The sequence below is a fragment of the Schistocerca americana genome, chromosome 2, assembly GCF_021461395.2.
Source record: "Schistocerca americana isolate TAMUIC-IGC-003095 chromosome 2, iqSchAmer2.1, whole genome shotgun sequence".
In the NCBI taxonomy this organism is placed as follows: domain Eukaryota; kingdom Metazoa; phylum Arthropoda; class Insecta; order Orthoptera; family Acrididae; genus Schistocerca; species Schistocerca americana.
In genome coordinates, this window is record NC_060120.1 from 385,275,985 (window position 1) to 385,299,358 (window position 23,374).

The window sequence follows — 23,374 nt, forward strand, 5'->3', positions numbered from 1 at the left end:
ACACCCTCTGCTTTGCATCTCATGGTGGTTTGCAGAGTATAGATATAGATGTAGATATAGAAATGTTGAGTGGATAATTCACCGTATGAAGAGATGTGGTGTTGCAGACAGGCACAACAAAAAGCCTGCTAAACAAGTAAGCTTACAGCCAAAAGGCCTTCTTGTAATGTTGAAAACACGCACACATTCACACAAGCACAATTCACACACACATGACAGCTGTCTCTGGCCACTGAGGCTGGACTTTGGGCAGCTGCTCCTGAAGGGAGAAGCAGTCTGGGTGGTGGAGGTAAGAAGGAGACTGGGTTGGGGAGGGTATAGTGCTGTGTCTGGGAGCACAAAGGAATGTGCTTCACTTCAAAGACTTCTTCACAGCCTATGCTATCTGGATCCTTCCTACGAGCACCAGCTCTTCTGAATTGTGCAGTTGGGAACTCTCCCTGTAATATATCTTGCTTTCCTGTTACCGCACTGGTCTCAACCTACACTAGTCCCTGTCCTTCACCCACCTGTCTCCTCCCCTGCTCCCACTCCAACACTAAACAGCCTTCTATAGTCCTCTATTCCACCAATGCACCCACTAGTCTCTCTATTTCTCTTTTCTCTCTTTTTCTTTTCCCTCCTATAATTCTCTCCTTTTTTGCTTCCCCCGCCCCAAGCCAAACCTCCTGATTGTACATACAGCCCTGCCCTATCTCCACCACATTCCTGCATGCTCCCACAAGCAGCACTACATCTTTCCCTACCACTATCCTGCTAGCCCTTCCCCTCCCCACCCCTGTCTCTTCCTTCGCTCCCTACCCAGACTCTCCCGTCAGACACAGTTGCCTGCAGTCCGTCTGGCCAGAGACACAATGGTCTGTGTGTGTGTGTGTGTGTGTGTGTGTGTGTGTGTGTGTGTGTGTGTGTGTGTGTTTGTTGTGTCTGTCTGCGACTATACATCTCCTCTATATGATGAGTAGCAATCTAGCCTTTTCAAAACGTTGTCGTTATTCCATCCTGGAATTTGGGATATAATAAATGTGTATCTGTACTAAAATTTAGTTCTTGGGGCATAACATGTCTTTAAAGTCCCAGATCCAGTTATGTAAAGAAATGACAATTTTAGAATGTTGTTCTACCTTGAAAACAGTTCTGTGGACATCTATGCATGTCACAAACTTGTCGCAAGAAATCAGAAAGTTTTGTTACTTAATTTATACCTTTCAGAATCCAGAGCAGAGTTTTTTATTATGGTACAAAGATTAAAAAAGTATATTCTGTCTTAAGAGCAAATATTGTGAATCCGACCAAAATCATTAATGTTCACAAATAGTCATGTCAGTGGGAAAGGAAATAAACTAAGAATGCGGAAACAGCAATGATGGAACTCCCAAATTTTGATACTTAACCTATTTATATTCTTTACAAAGGATCTATCAGAGCCACTTAAGGCCATTTGAAAATGACTATGTTTTCTCAAGTAAAGTTGTTTAATAATAAATACTTTTATGCTTAGTTGTCAAAAATTCACATTATGGAATTCCAGTCTGTTGACATGTAGACAGAAATTTTTTTCTTTATTTTATCTTCACTGTCATGTCAAGAGACAATTTTATGGCAAGAAGTATTTATTCCAAAAATATGAATTATAAGAAATTCTTCATATCTCATTTGATTGTGTTTATCTTACTGTTGTCAATGTGAGAAAAATTAAGTAAGGGCCATTAAAAATTCTCCTTCAAAAGCCAATTATTTAAATTAATTACTTATTTAACTTAGCATCTATATGTATAACGCTAAATTTCTGTGAATGCAGGAATGTACGGATTTCATGTGAACTGCAACCAAGTCTTGACTTGTCTGCCTGGCTTGATGATGAAGTAATAAGTTCACGTGATATTAAAATGAAAGCTGTTGAACTGTTCCCAACAGACTTATTAATGCAAGCTATGGAGAAAGCAGAGGAATACCGCACAGAGCGTCAACAGAAGGAATATGAATTTTGGAAGAAAAGTAAGACACTATCTACCATTTTAGAACAATATGGTTTGTGGGTCTGTTCCTATCTCGCTCAAACAGCAGCAAACAGTATTTATAGAAGTTGCTAACTGGTGCATTTTTCATTATTTAAATCATGAGTGACACTGGCGGGCTTTCCAAAAACATTGATTATGATGAACAAAATAAGTTAGATACTTTCAATATGAAATACTTATATTTTGCACTTTTTCATTATGAACTGTTTGTATTTCATTAGATGGAGGAGCAGATCCAAAGTCTCCTGTGGGTACAGCTGCTGCATTCAGTAAAGCCAATAAATACTCTCTTCACTTAGCTAACACATCAATATTGCTGGAATTTGCATCTGAAGAAATTCTTAATTCATTGCAGAGGTAAGGAGTAACTTACATCAGAATTGTGTAATTCAGTTGCATTAAGTTGTAACAGTATTCAATGTTATATGTGCATAATTAGAAGCAGCAAGTGAAAATTTGTACCAAGGTCAGGAATTGGTACAAATTTTCACCCTCTGATTCCGTCGATATACATACATACATCTGTATGAGACCAGTAAAGTCTCTGAAATTGTGTCATTTTGCTTACTCAGCATTGAATAGCTGATTTTATTTATTTTAAAATATATTCCTGCATTAAGAAGTTTGAATATTACAATACCATTACATTACTAGGCAGATCTAAAACAATACTGCTGTTAGAGAAGCATGACTGATATACAAGTAAGTCATAAATAACAAATTTAATGGTGAAATTTGTACTATATTGAGTCAGAAACTTACAGAAATGAGGTCAGCTTCATAATCTCAAATGGTGATGATATGCACTTCATGTAAAACAAATTCCAGTCAGTGAATCACCTGAAATGTAACTAAATTTAACTCCATCAATGAATCACCAGAAGTGTGACAAAATTTAACTCACCACCATTAATTTTTTAGGTCATATCAAAAAGATATTATTTCAACAGTCTCTTCCAACAGCATATTAAACTTTAAATGAAATTCAGCATGCATTCTGGTTGTGGCCAGCTGTATTGATATTTCAGAATATCTTAAGTGCATAATGGCCAGGTATGCTATTACCTGAACAAAACAGAAAGCATTTATAGCATACATTATAGTAAACTGAAACCAGGTAAATGTGTTCTTTTGCAGTGATTACTAAACAAGAAAATTATATTTTATTGCACATTTCAAATGAAAAAAAAATTCTGTTGTAACAGGAGGTGTAAAAAAGACTTATCCTTGAGTAGAAAACCAAAATTATATTTACAAGCAGATAATTTAACTTAAAAACCTAACACATCTGAGCCAGCAAAATTGTCTTCTCGCAACATGAAAAAAATCTTTCCGCCCACTAAATGGTCAGTTTTGAGAGCTGTCTGTAACTGTACTAAATTTTTACCATGTTACCAGCTTCAGTTCTGAAGAGGATGTTCTTAAGTTTCCAACAGAATACAGGCAGCATGAGCTTCACCATTAAATTTTACATGTATTTTACTCAAAAAACTTGCATGCCTCAGTTTTGAGTACTAGCACTGGTACAGTATGTCTGTGACAGAGTGTATACAATGTGAGGAAAAACAACCTGACAATAAGGCAGACTAAGTTGGGGTAAAACAATTTGAGCAAAATATTTAAGTTAATCATAGGTCAGAAATGCATTATTGTTGAGCTACGACCATAAAACAACAGCCAATCAGTGATGAGCACACAGAAGTCTGTACGTTTAGAATAACTTATTTAATACCTGTTGTGCCCAAAACCATAATACTACTTAAATTAGCTGAAGATAATGGTTTCAGCTTAACAGTTAAAGCTAGACAAACTTCAATTTCCTGTCCATGAGTGATTACATTCGATGTGAATTTTCTGTGGTGTTCGCTTAAGCTGTCATGCAGAAAAAGCACTGTGGTGAGATAGTTGACATGTAGTAAAATAAGACACAACGTTGTTAGTAATGATATCTGTAGGTCACATGTTTTAATTTTTGCTAATGTACAGAGTGTGTGAATGAACTTTTATTGTAACAAGCACAGACTATCAGTAAATGTGAGCTAAGACATTATTGAAAATGAAAATGGAAATCAAATTTTAAACACACTTTTCTCAAATTAGTTTTTATTGCAAATGCTTCAAATTCCTGCCCCCAACATCAGTTGAGTTGACAACATCAATGTAACGGTTAGTGCACCCTGTCCTAAATTCTTGGTGTCCTGCAAATGAGTGTCATAGACCCAAAAAGTTTTTGGGAGGCCTCCACAGCTTTTGACTACTGTGCAATTGTCAATGACTTGTTGTAGTTTTATGACTGTTGTCCCAGAACGGTGCATTTCCAATATGTTGTCACGTGGTGAATTGTGTTTGATTGTGTCCCCTCTGTCCTGATTATAAGGTTGTTTACCTCCACCCCATGGAATGAATATGAGAACTGCAAATTCATGTAGCTCTTCATGCATATCCTTTCATCAAACTTGTTGAGTTTCGATGTTAATGTTTACCTAATAGCTCTTTCATTTCAAATAGGATAGTTTAAATGTGATGTATTCACCACTTTCAAGAAGATTAATGGGATTTGATGAAGAAGGTTTTTATGGTTTACAACTATGGTTAAGTTAGTATACCCAGTGACTGACAAATGTGATGACCTGCAGCCATTTGACCTTCATGAGGCATTTACTTTCTGTAGACAATCTTGAGGAAAATAGAAAGAAACAGCAATGGCCAATGTGAGTCCTCAGAATTCAATGTTACTTATCTGGTGGCACAAAGGAACTGTTTTCTTTTACAAACTGTATCCCAAGTGTGTGACATCACAGTTCGCATCTGTTGCCAACAACAGAGATGCCTTGCACTCGCCATGTAAGAAAGCCAACCAAAGAAACAGCATCAAGTGTTGCTATCACACTTATTCTTATCTTGCACCCACAGACATTTACCCTTCTTGCTCCTTATTGAGCAACCATCATGAAGAGCTTTTGTAACTGAAAATATACTTTACACTTAGACTGATGATATCTTTGTTGCCAAACTAGTAACTTTCTACAGGCATGGAATCCAAAAACTGACCAAGCATCATCAGACTGTTTTTGTTGATGTGGTGGAATATGCTGTTGATGCTTAATTTCTCTATTTTGTTTTTCTGTTATAATCAATAAACCGGTGACAGACACTATGGAAACATGCACAGTTCTAATATAAATGAATTACACCTTACCACAAAAGAATCCTCAATATGGTCTGTGTCAGCATGAAATACTACCCAAGAAGCGTTTGGGACAACCAAGAAAGTATCTGAATTTGGTAGTGAGAGTAACTCTGAACCACTCCGGGAAGTAAATTGATGTTCCCACAGCTTTGAAACATAGTCTACAACTTACTGAGAAGCCTGACATTGCCAGAGTTTTTATTTATAGCTGTGCCCAAGACTTTGTACACATGGAATTTGTTTTTGACTTACAGAGCTTCTTTGTATATATTGTTTGAAGTAGGGGTAGTGTGACTGGGGACATGAACGAACCTGGGCAAGGAAGAGAGCAGCAATGGAACAGCCTTAAACAAGCTTGTGAATCTGTCTGTTATTGTCACAAGGTAGCAGAAACCACAAGAGGGGAGGAAAGAGCCAACAATATCAAAGTGGATGTGTGTAAATCACCCTGAAGGGGAGAGGAAAGAAGAGATAGGAACAGAAACATGGTGAGCAATTTTTTAAGATTGACATATGTGACAACACTTTGCCCACTGTCAACAATCCCTTTGCAGTCTCGCCCAGACAACCTTATCAGCCACTAATTTAACACTAGCTTTAATGCCCGGGTGAAACAAGTTGCAAAAAATGTCAAAAATGTGGCGGTGCCATTTCAGGGTTGCCACAGGTTTTGGAAATCAGGGAATATCAGGGAATTTCAAACACATCTGGGAAATTTGAAAAAAAAAACACGGGAAAAACCTCATTTTTGTTTCACTAGATGAAATGGTTTACTTACTGAGATTTCGTGCATCATCATTGGCTGGAGCAGCTGAATATGTGCACCGCTTCCCTACTCCTCACTACTACTGTTTCTCCCTTTCTACCACTCCCTTCAATTGCAGTCAGTGCTGCCACCATTTCTTGCCATTTGTCTAGCAGCTGCCAACGAGAGGCAGGGAGGCATGAGGAGCGGCTTGTGTGGATCCAATTCTCTGATACCGTATATGCAGTGGCCAGAGGCAGGGGTCATGTGTGTGTGGGTTGTGTCTAGTGATTGTGTGAATGTGTGTGTGTGTGTGTGTGTGTGTGTGTGTGTGTGTGTGTGTGTGTGTGTTCTCATTTTCTGACAAAAGCTATGGCTGAATATGTAGTTGTGAGAGTGTGATTGTCTTTTCTATATGCCTGTCTGTGGCTCAGAGATCATATTTATGGTGAGTTTCTGTCTATTCTCATTATTATTGATTCTCAGAGAACTTGAACAAGTTATCTTTTGTATGAGTTGATCACTGTGGTCTCATTTCATCAACTTGCGGTCTTTGGGTCATGAATAGCTGCTACGAGCCAAAACTGCAGCCCGTTTCTGCTGGTATCTGTAATGGATCTGGCCTGCCAATCTGAAGCCATTCGGTTCCCAGTAATGTGCAGGCCCAGCCCATCAGATCTAGACTCACCAATCTGCCCACAGGCTATATCTGTTTGTATGGGGTGTATGCAGCAGATTTTCATGGTTTATCCACAGACCCAGGACTGTGATGCTCTTCAGCAGGCCAGAGACCATGGGCAATGGATTTTAGGAATTGCCACTGTCTCACCTCAAGTAATTTTGCAGTGTGGTGTTTTGCAGACATTTTATTTGTTCTAGTACATTTTGCCACTTAAAAAGTAGTTTATATGTTAGAAAGTATGGAAGAAGAAAATTGTGTCCATTGCTGGAAGTTTGTATGCTTTGTATTCATATATTTCTTGAAGGAAAAATCACAAAATACATGCACAATAATGGATACAACACATTGAGCTATAATTGATAATAACGAACATAGTAGAACTAACATTTTATTGGCGGTCACCTACAGCGTTGTTCATAGCTTCCCCATCTTAAATACTACTTTCAAGAGGCCTACTTTTTTCTGAGGTTATTTCTGAAATCACTTTTTTCTGAGATTATTTCTGAAATCAGTGAAGATTTTTAAATCTGTCATGCAACTCCAAGAACACGCATATTTTTGTCACCAAATGTGTTTTGTTTTATTGAAATGAAATAACATCAGTGGTCTTAATGAAACACATGTACTGTTTGGGTTGCTTCTCCATCTAAAAACAGTTCATTACAAAAGATGTTAACGTTAGTACTTAAGATTTTTGCTGACATCAGGAAACGCCATCTGCTTGCAAGTATTTTTTAGATATTTCCTCATTTGCACTATTGTTTCTTGTTCCGTACGTGCAAAGACAGATTCTCAACTTACATCTTAACTTACCCTTGAGATCTCTAAATTTGTCAGGGAAAAATGCTAAAACTTGTTTGGGTGCTGGGGAAATATCAGGGAACTTCACTTGGGGAAACTTGTGGCAACCCTGTATTTAGCTGGAATAAGGTGCGAACCTTATTGCATGACATGTCACACTATACCTTTCAGCAAGAACCTTGCAGAGGAAAGAGTCCATGATGCAAACCATTTGATGATGGATCCAGCTGACATTGAAGAAGGAAGGGATCTGATTCTTGACCAACAGCCAGGGCGCCACCAGCTGCAATCAAGGCACAGTCGTGAGACCAACAATCAGCGATGACGTTGAGCTGGCTGGAGATGTGTCAGATGTCAGTTGTAAATTGTGCAATGAAATCAACCTGCCGACTTTGCATGGAGAGCTGAGCTCCATGACTCCATGAAACACTGACATAAGGTGCTTGTGATCCACGAACACAGTGGGTCCCTCAAGACATGGCTGGGAAAGTCTTCGTGGAATTGAAAGCAGTTATGCTTGTGGAAGTCCAGGGGATGTGTTGGTTGTCTGATGTGCTTTTGCCCGTCAGTAAGAGGGTACTAGGTTTTTGAAGGGTGGCCAAGTGAGGCAGATGATGTCTGTTGTAACTAATCATCTCCAGGACAAATGAGAGACCTCTGAATGTAGTGAGTAGTGACAGCTGCATAATGTCATTTTCAAGCAGCGACATAGTACAAGCCCCCAGTGGGCTCACTGCTCTTTGGAGAGTTCTTGCTTGGCTAGCACGGGTCCCCAGCCTTTGCAGCATGTTTTCCCTTCCATGCTGCATATTTAGCCTCTTGCTGTTCTTTTTCCTCTCCCTTGGGGAACATGTCTGGACTGTTTTTGGAAATGTATTCTGCATTTTTGGTAGTCAATATCAGAATGCTCTCCACAGTTCCTTTTTTCATTCTCCATTCACCTTCTCCTATCCTTCCTCCACTTTGGCGTTTGAAGTTCCTCTTTTTCTTCTTCTTCCCTGTGTGCTCCTGAAGGCCAGCCCACATGTCTGATGTGTAACAGGTCACTGGGCAATGGGTAATTCCCAGCCCCAAGTCGATAGGTAGGGTTCACACATATCCTCAGGTACAGGCCAGGCCCAGGGAGGGGTGATTTCCTCAGTTGCTACCTTCCCAAATTGCCAATTGGTCCCTCTGTCAGGCATTCGGAAGGTGTGACCTTATGTGTGAACAATCACCTAAGGTGGGTGTGCCTCTTCTGAAGTGGACGTCCAATTTGGAGGGGGGGGGGGGGGGGGGGGCACCATCGGAGACGCTGGCAGTTATGGGGGATTTTCTTGCAATGAGCCAATCATCTTCACAGGCAATGGCTACAAGACATAAACGGAATGAGGGTAACGATTCAAAGACACTCCCAGCTGCACCAAGGTTCTTCATGGTTTCACATACACAAAACTGTCAGTCCTACACAACAGTAAATCCGTTTATTATTCAGAGAGGTGTTGATGCAGTTGTTGGCCCTATGAAATCCTACTCTCATTTACGCAATGGCACTTTGCTTTTGGTGACTGTTTCTGATTCTCAAGCACAACACCTGCTTGCAGCTTCGCTCCTCTATGGCTATCCTGTTTGTGTCAAGGCCTATTGAATGCTGAATTCTTCCCATGGTGTTATTTACACTAGGGTGCTTGATGGTCTGACATAGGCAGAAATCCAAACATACCTTTGTGATCAGAGTGTCATTGCCATCCATTGGGTGATGAGAAAAGTAGATGCCCCCTTAGTGCCCACACGCACTCTCCTTCTCACATTTGATTGAGTGGTTCTTCCATCAAATATCAAAGCAGCTTATGACGTTATCACATTCAGACAGTATATTCCAAATCCTATGTCCTGTTATCAGTGTCATTGTTACAACCACACTCTAGAGTTCTGTCAACACCTGGCAGAATGTGTAACCTGTGGGAGGGATGCTCACTAGGGCGATTGTCCGCCTTCTCCTCCCCGCTGCATCAACTGCACTGGCAGCCATGTCGCCACCTTCCACCATTGTCCCAAGTATCTTGATGAGCAGGCTGTCCAGGAGATCTGGATGAAAGAAAAAGTACCTTACCCGTCCGCTTGCAAGTTGTTGGCTAGTCAGAAACCCTGCGTGCTACCATCTGGCACCTGCAGTACTGTTCTTGCTACATCTCGCTCTGCGAAAGACATGGCCATCCAGACATGTGATCTCAGATTTAGCACCTCGCTTGTCAAATCGCCCACTGTCATGGTAGCGTCCCTGTCTCCTCCTCCAGCTGTGCAACACACCACCTAACTCTTGCCTCATGGGGCGAAGCCACCAGCTACTCAACCAGCGGCCTGGAAAGGACAGATAGAATACTCCCGTGAAGACTTCCTATGTCTCTCCAGCCAACCAACACCTCAGTCTTTCTCTGCTAACTGGAAAAGCTTGAAGAATTCAAACAAAGGCAAATGGTCTTCTCCTTCGCTGACTCAAAGATCGTCTTCAACGGTGTCGCCATGTGATACCCTCACCTGGCTGACCTCTGTTTGTCGCCAGTGCACACCACCAACCATTTTTCTGCCCTGGATTCTGCAGGCCAACAGCAGAAGAATGCTGATGCTTCTGTAGACCTCATGGTGCAGGGTCCTCCTGCCTCCGTGCCCTGTAGCAGCGATTCTTCAAAGGCTGGCAGTTGGCAGCCACCGTGATGACACCCCTTCATTTTTTACCCGTCATGACTCTCCTCCAATGGAACATTTGTGGCCGTCAATCGAACGAAGAGGATTTACAGCTCTTCTTAGGATTTATGGCTCTTCTTAGAACTGCTGTATCCACTTGTTCTCTGCCTTCAGGAAACAAAATTACATCCTCATGACCGCTTTGTGCTCTCACATTTCATCCTGTTCCATTTTGAACTTCCCCTGAGGTTGGTATTCCATCTCACAGGACATGGGATGTCATTCTTGGTCAACCCATCTCCCTGAGTACCTCCCCTCAAGCTGTTGCAGTTCACCTTTTCCTTCCTCACTTGACCTTTTCCCTTTGTACCAGTTACATCCCTCCATCATATGATGCCATCAGGGCAGACTTCCTCCAGCTTATTGGGCAGCTACCTCACCCCTTTCTGCTGCAAGGTGTGACTATACATGGGTCCCTTTGGGGTTCTCCCAGAAACTGTCCGAGAGGTGCCCTCTTGGCTGACCTTCTTAATCAAATTAACCTCTTCTGCCTTAATACAGGAGAACTCATGTTCCTTTCAGACTCCATGCACACACGTACTCGTGTGACTATTTGCTCTCCTCCCCCTCTCTCTCTCTCTTTCTTTCTCTCTCTCTCTCTCTCTCTCTCTCTCTCTCTCTCTCTCTCTCTCTCTCTCTCTCTCTCTATGAATATAATAGAGGGAAACATTCCACGTGGGAAAAATATATCTAAAAACAAAGATGGTGTAACTTACCAAATGAAAGTGTTGGTATGTTGATAGACACACAAACACACACACAAAATTCAAGCTTTCGCAACCCACGGTTGCTTCATCAGGAAAGAGGGAAGGAGAGGGAAAGACGAAAGGATGTGGGTTTTAAGGGAGAGGGTAAAGAGTCATTCCTATCCTGGAAGTGGAAAGACTTACCTTAGCGGGAAAAAAGGACAGGTATACACTCGCACACACACACATATCCATCCGCACATATACGGACACAAGCAGACATTTATAAAGGCAAAGAGTTTGGGCAGAGATGTCAGTCGAGGCGGAAGTACAGAGGCAAAGATGTTGTTGAATGACAGGTGAGGTATGAGTGGCGGCAACTTGAAATTAGCGGAGGTTGAGGCCTGGTGGGTAACGGGAAGAGAGGATATACTGAAGGGCAAATTCCCATTTCCGGAGTTCTGATAGGTTGGTGTTAGTGGGAAGTATCCAGATAACCCGGACGGTGTAACACTGTGCCAAGATGTGCTGGCTGTGCACCAAGGCATGTTTAGCCACAGGGTGATCCTCATTACCAACAAACACTGTCTGCCTGTGTCCATTCATGCAAATGGACAGTTTGTTGCTGGTCATTCCCACATAGAAAGCTTCACAGTGTAGGCAGGTCAGTGGTAAATCACGTGGGTGCTTTCACACGTGGCTCTGCCTTTGATCGTGTTCACCTTCCGGGTTACAGGACTGGAGTAGGTGGAGGTGGGAGGGTGCATGGGACAGGTTTTTCACTGGGGGTGGTTACAAGGGTAGGAGCCAGAGGGTAGGGAAGGTGGTTTGGGGATTTCATAGGGATGAACTAAGAGGTTACAAAGGTTAGGTGGATGGCGGAAAGACACTCTTGGTGGAATGGGGAGGATTTCATGAAGGATGGATCTCATTTCAGGGCAGGATTTGAGGAAGTTGTATCCCTGCTGGAGAGCCACATACAGAGTCTGATCCAGTCCTGTAAAGTATCCTGTCACAAGTGGGGCACTTTTGGGGTTCTTCTGTGGGAGGTTCTGGGTTTGAAGGGATGAGGAAGTGGTTCTGGTTATTTGCTTCTGTACCAGGTCGGGAGGGTAGTTGGGGGATGCGAAAGCTGTTATCAGGTTGTTGGTGTAATGGTTCAGGGATTCCGTACTGGAGCAGATTTGTTTGCCACGAAGACCTAGGCTGTAGGGAAGAGACCGTTTGATATGGAATGGGTGGCAGCTGTCATAATGGAGGTACTGTTGCTTGTTGGTGGGTTTGATGTGGACGGACGTGTGAAGCTGGCCATTGGACAGATGGAGGTCAATGTCAAGGAAAGTGGCATGGGATTTGGAGTAGGACCAGGTGAATCTGATGGAACCAAAGGAGTTGAGGTTGGAGAGGAAATTCTGGAGTTCTTCTTCACTCTGAGTCCAAATCATGAAGATGTCATCAAAAAATCTGTACCAAACTTTGGGTTGGCAGGCCTGGGTAACCAAGAGGGCTTCCTCTAGGTGACCCATAAATAGGTTGGTGTATGAGGGGGCCATACTGGTACCCATGGCTGTTCCCTTTAATTGTTGGTATGTCTGGTCTTCGAAAGTGAAGAAGTTGTGAGTCAGGATGAAGCTGGCTAAGGTAATGAGGAAAGAGGTTTTAGATAGGGTGGCAGGTGATCGGCGTGAAAGGAAGTGCTCCATCACAGCGAAGCCCTGGACGTGCGGAATATTTGTGTATAAGGAAGTGGCATCAATGGTTACAAGGATGGTTTCCGGGGGTAAAAGATTGGGTAAGGATTCCAGGCGTTCGAGAAAGTGGTTGGTGTCTTTGATGAAGGATGGGAGACTGCATGTAATGGGTTGAAGATGTTGATCTACGTAGCCAGAGATATGTTCTGTGGGGGCTTGGTAACCAGCTACAATGGGGCGGCCGGGATGATTGGGTTTGTGAATTTTAGGAAGTAGGTAGAAGGTAGGGGTGCGGGGTGTCAGTGGGGTCAGGAGGTTGATGGAGTCAGGTCAAAGGTTTCGTAGGGGGCCTAAGGTTCTGAGGATTCCTTGAAGCTCAGCCTGGACATCAGGAATGGGATTACCTTGCCAAACTTTGTATGTAGTTTTGTCTGAAAGCTGATGCAGTTCCTCAGCCACATACTCCCGACGATCAAGTACCACGGTCATGGAACCCTTGTCTGCCGGAAGAATGAAGATGGATTGGTCAGCCTTCAGATCACGGATAGCCTCAGCTTCAGCAGTGGTGATGTTGGGAGTAGGATTAAGGTTTTTCAAGACGGATTGAGAGGCAAGGCTGGAAGTGAGAAATTACTGGCAGGTTTGGAGAGGGTGATTTTGAGGAAGAGGAGGTGGGTCCTGCTGTGATGGAGGACAGAACTGTTCCAGGAAGGGTTCAATTTGGATAGTGTCTTGGGGAGTTGGATCATTAGGAGTAGGATTAGGAAAGGCAACTCGCTCACCCTCCACATCCTTTCCAGCAAACCTCAACCTCCTCTCATTGCACACAGACCCAGTCTCTCCCATCTACTCAATCACCCACTTCCAGCTCCACTTTCCCCAAAACCTCAAATTCTTATCAACACAATCTGGAACCACAACACCCTAATTCAGTAGTTAACCTTTCCTCCAAACTTCTCTCCCAATCCGAAACCTCTGTTCTATCCGAAGGTCTCACCTTCAGCCCTACTCCCAGATTCAACCAAACAGCCCTCATCAAAGATTTACTGTCCTACACTTGTACTCTCTGCTGAAAATATCACTTTGCCACGAAGAAAAATAATCCTAATCCTGCTCCTAATGATCCAACTCCTCAAGACACTGTCCAAATTGAACCCTGCCTGTAACAGTTCGGTCCTCGATCACAGCGGGACCCACCTCTTGGTTCATCCCACTAACACCAACCTATCAGAACTCCAGAGATGGGAACTTGCCCTTAAGTATATCCTCTCTTCCCATTACCCACCAGGCCTCAACCTCTGCTAATTTCAAGTTGCCACCGCTCATATCTCACCTGTCATTCAACAACATCTTTGCCTCTGTACTACCGCCTCGACTGACATCTCTGCCCAAACTCTTTGCCTTTATAAATGTCTGCTTGTGTCTGTGTATGTGCAGATGGATATGTGTGTGAGTGCGAGTGTGTACCTGTGCTTTTTCCCCCTAAGGTAAGTCTTTCCGCTCCCGGGATTGGAATGACCCCTTACCCTCTCCCTTAAAACCCACATCCTTTCGTCTTTCCCTCTAGTTCCCTCTTTCCTGATGAAGCAACCGTTTGTTGCGAAAGCTTGAATTTTGTGTGTATGTTTGTGTTTGTTTGTGTGTCTGTCGACCTGCCAGCGCTTTTGTTTGGTAAGTCTCATCATCTTTGTTTTTAGATATATTTTTCCCAAGTGGAATGGAAGGAAACATTCCACGTGGGGAAAAAAAAAAGATCAACACCTTCAACCCATTACATGCAGTCTCCCATCCTTCATCAAAGACACCAACCACTTTCTCGAACGCCTGGAATCCTTACCCAATCCGTTACCACCAGAAACCATCCTTGTAACCATTGATGCCACTTCCTTATAAACAAATGTCCCGCACGTCCAGGGCCTCGCTGCGATGGAGCACTTCCTTTCACGCCGATCACCTGCCACCCTACCTAAAACCTCTTTCCTCATTACCTTAGCCAGCTTCATCCTGACCCACAACGTCATCACTTTTGAAGACCAGACATACCAACAATTAAAGGGAACAGCTATGGGTACCAGGATGGCCCCTTCGTACGCCAACCTATTCATGGGTCGCTTAGAGGAAGCCTTCTTGGTTACCCAGGCCTGCCAACCCAAAGTTTGGTACAGATTTATTGATGACATCTTCATGATCTGGACTCACAGTGAAGAAGAACTCCAGAATTTCCTCTCCAACCTCAACTCCTTTAGTTCCATCAGATTCACCTGGTCCTACTCCAAATCCCATGCCACTTTCCTTGATGTTGACCTCCACCTGTCCAATGGCCAGCTTCACACGTCCGTCCACATCAAACCCACCAACAAGCAACAGTACCTCCATTATGACAGCTGCCACCCTTTCCACATCAAACGGTCCCTTCCCTACAGCCTAGGTCTTCATGGCAAACGAATCTGCTCCAGTCCGGAATCCCTGAACCATTACACCAACAACCTGACAACAGCTTTCGCATCTCGCAACTACCCTCCCGACCTGGTACAGAAGCAAATAACCAGAGCCTCTCAAACCCAGAACCTCCCACAGAAGAACTCCAAAAGTGCCCCACTTGTGACAGGATACTTTTCGGGACTGGATCAGACTCTGAATGTGGCTCTCCAGCAGGGATACGACTTCGTCAAATCCTGCCCTGAAATGAGATCCATCCTTCATGAAATCCTCCCCACTCCACCAAGAGTGTCTTTCCGCCGTCCACCTAACCTTCGTAACCTCTTAGTTCATCCCTATGAAATCCCCAAACCACCTTCCCTACCCTCTTGCTCCTACCCTTGTAACCGCCCCCGGTGTAAAACCTGTCCCATGCACCCTCCCACGTTCACCTACTCCAGTCCTGTAACCCAGAAGGTGTACACGATCAAAGGCAGAGCCACGTGTGAAAGCACCCACGGGATCTACCAACTGACCTACCTACACTGTGACGCATTCTATGTGGGAATGACCAGCAACAAACTGTCCATTCGCATGAATGGACACAGGCAGACAGTGTTTGTTGGTAATGAGGATCACCCTGTGGCTAAACATGCCTTGGTGCACAGCCAGCACATCTTGGCACAGTGTTACACCGTCCGGGTTATCTGGATACTTCCTACTAACACCAACCTATCAGAACTCCGGAGATGGGAATTTGCCCTTCAGTATATCCTCTCTTCCCGTTACCCACCAGGCCTCAACCTCCGCTAATTTCAAGTTGCCGCCACTCATACCTCACCTGTCATTCAACATCATCTTTGCCTCTGCACTTCTGCCTCGACTGACATCTCTGTCCAAACTCTTTGCCTCTGTATATGTCTGCTTGTGTCTGTATATGTGTGGATGGATATGTGTGTGTGTGCGAGTGTATACCCATCCTTTTTTCCCTCTAAGGTAAGTCTTTCCGCATTCAGGATTGGAATGTCTCCTTACCCTCTTCCTTAGAACCCAAATCCTTTTGTCTTTCCCTCTACTTCCCTCTTTCCTGACGAGGCAACCGTTGGTTGTGAAAGCTAGAATTTTGTGTGTATGTTTGTGTGTCTATTGACGTGCCAGCACTTTCGTTTGGTAAGTCACATCATCTTTTTATATATATATATATATATATATATATATATATATATATATATATATATATATATATATATATATATATATATATATATATATATATATATATATCCATCAAGATCTGTAGGACCAAACTGAGGAGCAAATCTCCATGGTCATGGAACGTGTCAGTACATGACAGATAAAATCAGATGAACCCGAAAAAATCAAGTTTAAGTAAATGCAATCAACAATACAATACAATAAGAATCAGCTTAATTTTTCAAGGAACTCATCGACAGGATAGAAGGAGTGACCCAGGAGGAAATTGCCTGTTTCTGAGCCAAAAATATCCTTTTCGAATGAGAAGAGGTACCCAAAATATAATACCATACAGCATAAGTCAATGAAAATTAGCAAAGTGGACTAATTTTTGTGTTGAACGATCACTCACTTCAGATACCATTGAAGTAGTAAACATGGGAGCATTACGTCTTTGAACAAGATCTGAAAATGGGCTTTCCATGACAGTCTACTATCTATCTGAACACCTAGAAATTTGAACTGTTCAGTTTCACTAATCATATGCCCATCCTGTGAAATTAAAATGTCAGGTTTTGTTGAATTGTGTGTTAGAAACTGTAAAAACGGAGTCTTACTGTGATTTAGTGATAGTTTATTTCCCACAAGCCATGAACTTACGTCAGGAACTGCGCTATTTGAACCCAAGCCAGTGTCGCACAAAACATCCCTTACTTCTAAGTCAGTGTCATCAGCAAACAGAAATATTTTAGAGTTACCCATAATACAAGAGGGCATATCATTTCTATAAAGAAAGAACAGGTGTGGCCCCAACACTGATCTCTGGGAAACCACAACACTTGACTGTATCCCACTCAGACCCCACATCACAGCCATTCTCAACACTGAATAATGAATGACCTTCTGCTGTCTGTTGCTAAAGTAGGAGGTGAACCAGTTGTGAGCTACTCCCCGTATTCCATAATGGTCCAGGTTCTGGAGCAATATTTTGTGATCAACACAATTAAACACATTAGTTAAATCAAAAAATATTCGTGCATTCAAAACCTTTTGTTCAACCCATCCAGTACCTCACAGAGAAAAGAGAATATAGCATTTTTTTTTTTTTTTTTTTTTCTAATTTTATACACATCAAGATCTGTAGGACCAAACTGAGGAGCAAATCTCCATGGTCATGGAACGTGTTAGTACATGACAGATAAAATCGGATGAACCCGAAAAAATCAAGTTTAAGTAAATGCAATCAACAATACAATACAATAAGAATCAGCTTAATTTTTCAAGGAACTCATCGACAGGATAGAAGGAGTGACCCATCAGAAAACTGCCTGTTTCTGATCCAAAAATATCCTTTTCGAATGGGAAGAGATACCCAAAATATAATACCATACAACATAAGTCAATGAAAATTAGCAAAGTGGGCTAATTTTTGTGTTGAACGATCACTCACTTCAGATACCATTGAAATAGTAAACATGGGAGCATTACGTCTTTGAACAAGATCTGAAAATGGGCTTTCCATGACAGTCTACTATCTATCTGAACACCTAGAAATTTGAACTGTTCAGTTTCACTAATCATATGCCCATTCTGTGAAATTAAAATGTCAGGTTTTGTTGAATTGTGTGTTAGAAACTGTAAAAACGGAGTCTTACTGTGATTTAGTGATAGTTTATTTCCCACAAGCCATGAACTTACGTCAGGAACTGCGCTATTTGAACCCAAGCCAGTGTCGCACACAACATCCCTTACTTCTAAGTCTGTGTCATCAGCAAACAGAAATATTTTAGAGTTACCCATAATACAAGAGGGCATATCATTTCTATAAAGAAAGAACAGGTGTGGCCCCAACACTGATCTCTGGGAAATCCCAACACTTGACTGTATCCCACTCAGACCCCACATCACAGCCATTCTCAACACTGAATAATGAATGACCTTCTGCTGTCTGTTGCTAAAGTAGGAGGTGAACCAGTTGTGAGCTACTCCCCGTATTCCATAATGGTCCAGGTTCTGGAGCAATATTTTGTGATCAACACAATTAAACACATTAGTTAAATCAAAAAATATTCGTGCATTCAAAACCTTTTGTTCAACCCATCCAGTACCTCACAGAGAAAAGAGAATATAGCATTTTCATTTGTTAAATGGCTTCTAAAGCCGCACTGTACATTTGACAGCGAATCATGTGATATAAAATGATCAATTATCCTTATATACGTAGCCTTTCCAATAACTTTAGCAAACACTGGTGGCATAGAAATAGGTCTAAAATTGTCTACATTATTCCTTTCTCTCTTTTTATAAAGCAGCTTTACTTCTGAGCACTTTAATCATTCAGGAAACTGACCATTCCTAAAGGAAAAATTACAAATATGGCTAAATATGGGGCTAACATGTTCAGCACAGTACTTTAATATTCTGCTAGGCACTCCATCATATCCATGAGAATTTTTAGTCTTCAATGATTTAGTTATTGACTCAATCTTTCCCTTGTCTGTATCACAAAGGAGTATTTCAGACATCAATCTCGGAAAGGTATTTGCCAAGAAAGTAATATGATTACCTGTAGAAACTAAATTTTTATTTAATTCACCAGCAATGCTCAGAAAATGATTATTAGATACTGTACATGCATCTGATTTATCAGTAACAGAACATTTTTACTACAAACTGACTTTATATCGTCAAGCTTGTGCTGCTGACCAGACACTTCCTTCACAACTGACCATATGGTTTTAATTTTATCCTGTGAATTAGCTGTTCTATTTGCATACCACATACTCTTTGCCTTCCTAATAACATTTTTAAGCACCTTACAATACTTTTTGTAATGGGCTACTGTAGCTTGATTTTGACTACTTCTAACATTTTGATTTAATTCCCACTTTGTTGTACATGATATACTGTGTCTTATATATTGCTGACTCCTATGCCACCTCTGCCAGTGGCAGCTTACCAAAATGGCAGCTTACTAAGGCCAACTGGAGGCCGTACTCTTCCTTGATGAACAACATTTCCTCAGTTGTGATCACCAGGTGGAATATCTTACAAACGTTATCCTTACCACTGCAGAATGTTCCATTCCTTGCACTTCCTCTTTACCATGCAGTATCCTGGTCCCTTGTTGGACAGAGGCATACTGTGACAATTCATCCACAGAGAAGTGCTCTCTGCATTCTTAACTGCGATCCTACGATGGCAAACTGTGTTCATTATAAACAGATGGGTGCACAGTGTTATCACATTCTTCAGGATAGCAAAAAAGCTAGCTGGATTTCATTCACTAGTTCTTTTGACAGTTCCACTACCCCTTCCATTGTGTTGGCCAGCCTCTGACGGCTCTCTCGGACCAAGATCCATTCCCCAATTTCCAGCCTGACAGTAGCAGACTATGTCATCGTGCACTCTACTGCTATCTCCAGCACCTGGCCACCATTTTGCAGAGATTTTGAGCTCCTCCCATTATCACCATACCTTCCTCCATTACAAACAAGTGGAGGAGGCTCAGGTGATACCCTTCTCTTCTCAGAATCGTGAGTGTTACAATGCCACCTTTATTACTTCATCCCACTCCTCCACCCTAGGGCCAGACACTGTTCGCATTCAGATGTTGCAGCACCTTTCTCTTGCGGGCAAGCAATTTCTGCTTAATACATATGACTGCATCTGAGCAGAGGGCACATTTCCCAGACACTACTGTGAAACCACTGTCATACCCATACCTAAGCCCTATAAGGATGAACATCTTCCTTCTAGCTGCTGCCCCATTTCTCCCACCAGCTGTGTTTGCAAGGTGATGGAACGCATGATACATGCCTGGCTGGTATGTGACTCAAATCTCACAATTTACTAACCACTGCACAGTGTGGATTTCGAGTGTGCCATTGTGAAGTTGATCATTTCATTACGTTGTCCATCCATGACATGAATGGTTTTCTGCAGAAATCCCAGACTTTGGCCATGTTTTTCAATTTGGAGAAAGCCTATGACACCTGCTGATGGACTGGTATCCTCCTACTCTCTGCATGTGGGGCTTCCATGGCTGCCTGCCCTGTTTCCTTCAGGAATTATTAAAAGATCAAGTTTTCAAGGTATGTGTGGGTTCTGCTTTGTTGGACACCTTTATCCAGGTAAACAGTGTGCATCAGGGCTCCGTACTGAGTGTTGTCCCCTTTTCTGTCGCCATCAACCCCATAATGGCCTGTCTCCCACTGGGCATCTGCAGCTACCCTTTCATTGACAATTTTGCCACTGTTGCAGTTTTCCATGGTCTCGTCTCATTGAGCGGCGACTTTAGCAATGTCTCGATCATCTTTACTCATGGAGTGTCGACAGTGGCTTTCGTTTTTCCACTGACAAAACTGTTTGTGTGAATTTCTGGTGGCACAATTGGTTTCTTGCACCATCTTTACATCTTGGGCCTGCTGCTCTTCTGTTCGTTGAAACTACAAAATTCCTGGGGCTCATGCTCGATAGGAAACTTTGTTCATACCCCCACGTGTCTTACCTTGCAGTTCACTTTATGTGGTCCCTCAATGTCCTACGTGTTTCAATGGTACTTCCTGGGATGCAGATCAAGCCACCCTTCTCCATTTGTACCGATCCCTTGTCCATTCAAAACTAGACTATGGGTCTTTTGTTTATGCATCTGCCCATCTGTTCATCTTATGCCATCTCAATACTATCCACCATTGTGGCATCCATTTGGCACTAGCACCTTTTACACTAGCCCAATTGAGTCTGTATGAAGAAGCTGCTGAACTACCTCTGTCCTACCGCCGTGACTTTCTCCTCAGTGGATATGCATGCCGTTTGTCTGCCATGGGTGGCCACCCACCCTAAGCCTCCTTCTTTGATGACTCCTCTGATTGCCTGTGTGGGTTGCATCCCTCTTCTCTGTTACCTGTCACTTTCTCACTCTTGTTGGAGCCACTGTATGTGGGTTTCTGGTCACGTCAGTCTAACTGGAAACAAGGCCACTGACACTGCTGCCAAGGCTGCAGTCCTCGTACCTCAGTGTGTTTGTTCTTACATTCCCTCTGATGATCTCTGTGTTGCTGTCTGTCAGCAGGTGGTGTCACTTTGGCATCACCACTGGTCCGCCATTGATGAGAACAAGCTCCGTGTTATCAAGCCTCTCCCAGTGGCTTGGATGATCTCCTCTTGGCCCTCTCACCACAAGGACATCATTTTAACTAGGTTGTGTATTGGGCACTCTGTTTTAGCCATCACCAAAGTGGTGCTCCCCCACCACATTGTGCACATTGCACTCAACTTTTGACTGTCTGCCATTTCCTGATGGAATGCCCTCTTTTTAACTGCTTATATTCCCGTTTGTGTTTGCCATCTGAGTTGGGGCAGTTTTAGCGAATGACATGTGGACTGTTGACCGTCGTGTACTTTTCATCTGTTGTAGCAGTATGGCGAAGACCATTTAACTTTTAGTTCTGGACCTCCGTTTCTCTATGGCCTATTTTATAGACCTTTCTCCATGTCCCTGTGTTTAGCTGTCTTCTCCTCTGTTGACTGGAATTGATGTGTAGTCGTTTTTAACTCCTCTCTTTGTCTTCATGTTCTACAGTTTGACATGGGCACATATGATCCTAATTGTTTCTGCGTCGTAAAACAAAACAAACAACCAGTACATCTGAGAAACTGAACTTTTTGTCTGGCAAATGTTTATTTCTCAAACTCTGTATCCTCTTGAACACTGAACGCAAAGCCGTCAGTTTTCCCCATAGCTCTTCGAGAAGATCAAAAGATCATCCCTATAGCAAAAGATAAACAACAACCCATGGAGGGCCTATACATAAAGCCTTGCCAAGTTTGCATGGCATTACACAAACCAAAAGGCGTAGTGTTGTGCTCGCAAAGTCTGAATAGTGTTGTAATGGCACTTTTATGTTTGTCTTTCTTAGCCATTGGTATCTGAGAAAAAGCTGTGGTACAATTGACAACACTGAAGACACATACATCGGCCACATTTCTGTTGAAATCAATCATGTTTGGTCCAAGACACCTGTCTGAGATGGTAGGGGCATTTAACCGCTTTGTAACTGTCACACAAACATCAGAAATCATTCTTTTTTTTTTACTGTGAGATCAAAACCACTGAACTATCGGAAAGCATCTTATTAAATTCTGACTCAGCCACATGGAGTTTATCCAGAGGTAGAAATCTGGGCTTCACAGCAACAGGATAGCTAGGGGTAGTGGGAACAAAATGCTGGGTTGATTGGCAGTGGTTACACATAGCCAAGACTGGGTCTGTAAGTGCTGGAAATTCCTGTAGCAGCCACAGGCCGTACAGTGAAGTTCAATTAGCCAGGCACAGGCCACATTTAGTTATTTGGAAAATGGTGGAGATACACTGATGCAGTGAGGCATTATCCTCATGCAGCAACATAATGGCACTCAGTTCCTCCTTGTGGAGAGCTTAGATCACTGAGATTTGTACTGTCATTAACTGCCAACTCTCCTGTAATCTGGCAACAGCAGTGAAAACCTTTGTTGGATTCTAGTCGTGTAATGAACGCATGTGCGTTGAACATGGAAGTTGATGTGATAGCAAACATTGTTGGGTTGATGTAACAGGCACAGTCAATACAGAAATATTCATGTGATCTAACCCACCATCATCACACAACATATGACCTGGTGCAGTAGAGTGAAGAGGAGAGTGTAGCTTTACAAATAGACACTGATTCATTGAATCAGGCAGTACCAAGAAATAATTAAGAAGTAAACACCCAAGATAGCATGGCCAACATCCGCCACAGTGAAGGTCCACATAGGGCAAATCTGCAGAAACTGTGTCTTTTGCATTGATTGTATGTGCGTAAACTGGTGGTGATGAGTGCACAGGCCTTCTGGCACTCATCTTTGGAGTTTGTGTAGGCACATGGCTTGGATTATCTGATTGCAGCCTTACCAAAACATCTGTGAAACTGACACCATTTGCAGCCTTGATCTTTGCATACAGGTGCATGCATTGCCTCTTCCTGCTTCTGCAACCTAGCATTGAGGTGAGCTAACTCATTGACTAAGTTACTCATAGATGGCTCTGGCGTTGAATTGTGGGATGGTAGCATTGTAATCCACAATTCAGGGCCACCCAAAGCAACTGCCACTGCTATGTTTGGTTCAGGGTGACCCACCATAAACTCTGGCACAATTGCTCTCACATTAACTTCTGTCTAAGGAATAGTAATAGCATCAGCTT

The 23,374-nt window shown here is 42.6% G+C and overlaps 1 protein-coding gene across 1 annotated transcript in view; it reads left to right on the plus strand.

The window, feature by feature from the left end:
- LOC124594102 overlaps positions 1 to 23,374 on the plus strand; it is a 394,923-nt gene that overhangs the window by 289,700 nt on the left and 81,849 nt on the right. Inside the window, exons 14-15 of the mRNA XM_047132453.1 lie at positions 1,799 to 1,995; positions 2,240 to 2,375. Of these exons, the coding sequence (XP_046988409.1) occupies positions 1,799 to 1,995; positions 2,240 to 2,375 (333 nt within the window). The remainder of the gene's footprint in view (positions 1 to 1,798; positions 1,996 to 2,239; positions 2,376 to 23,374) is intronic.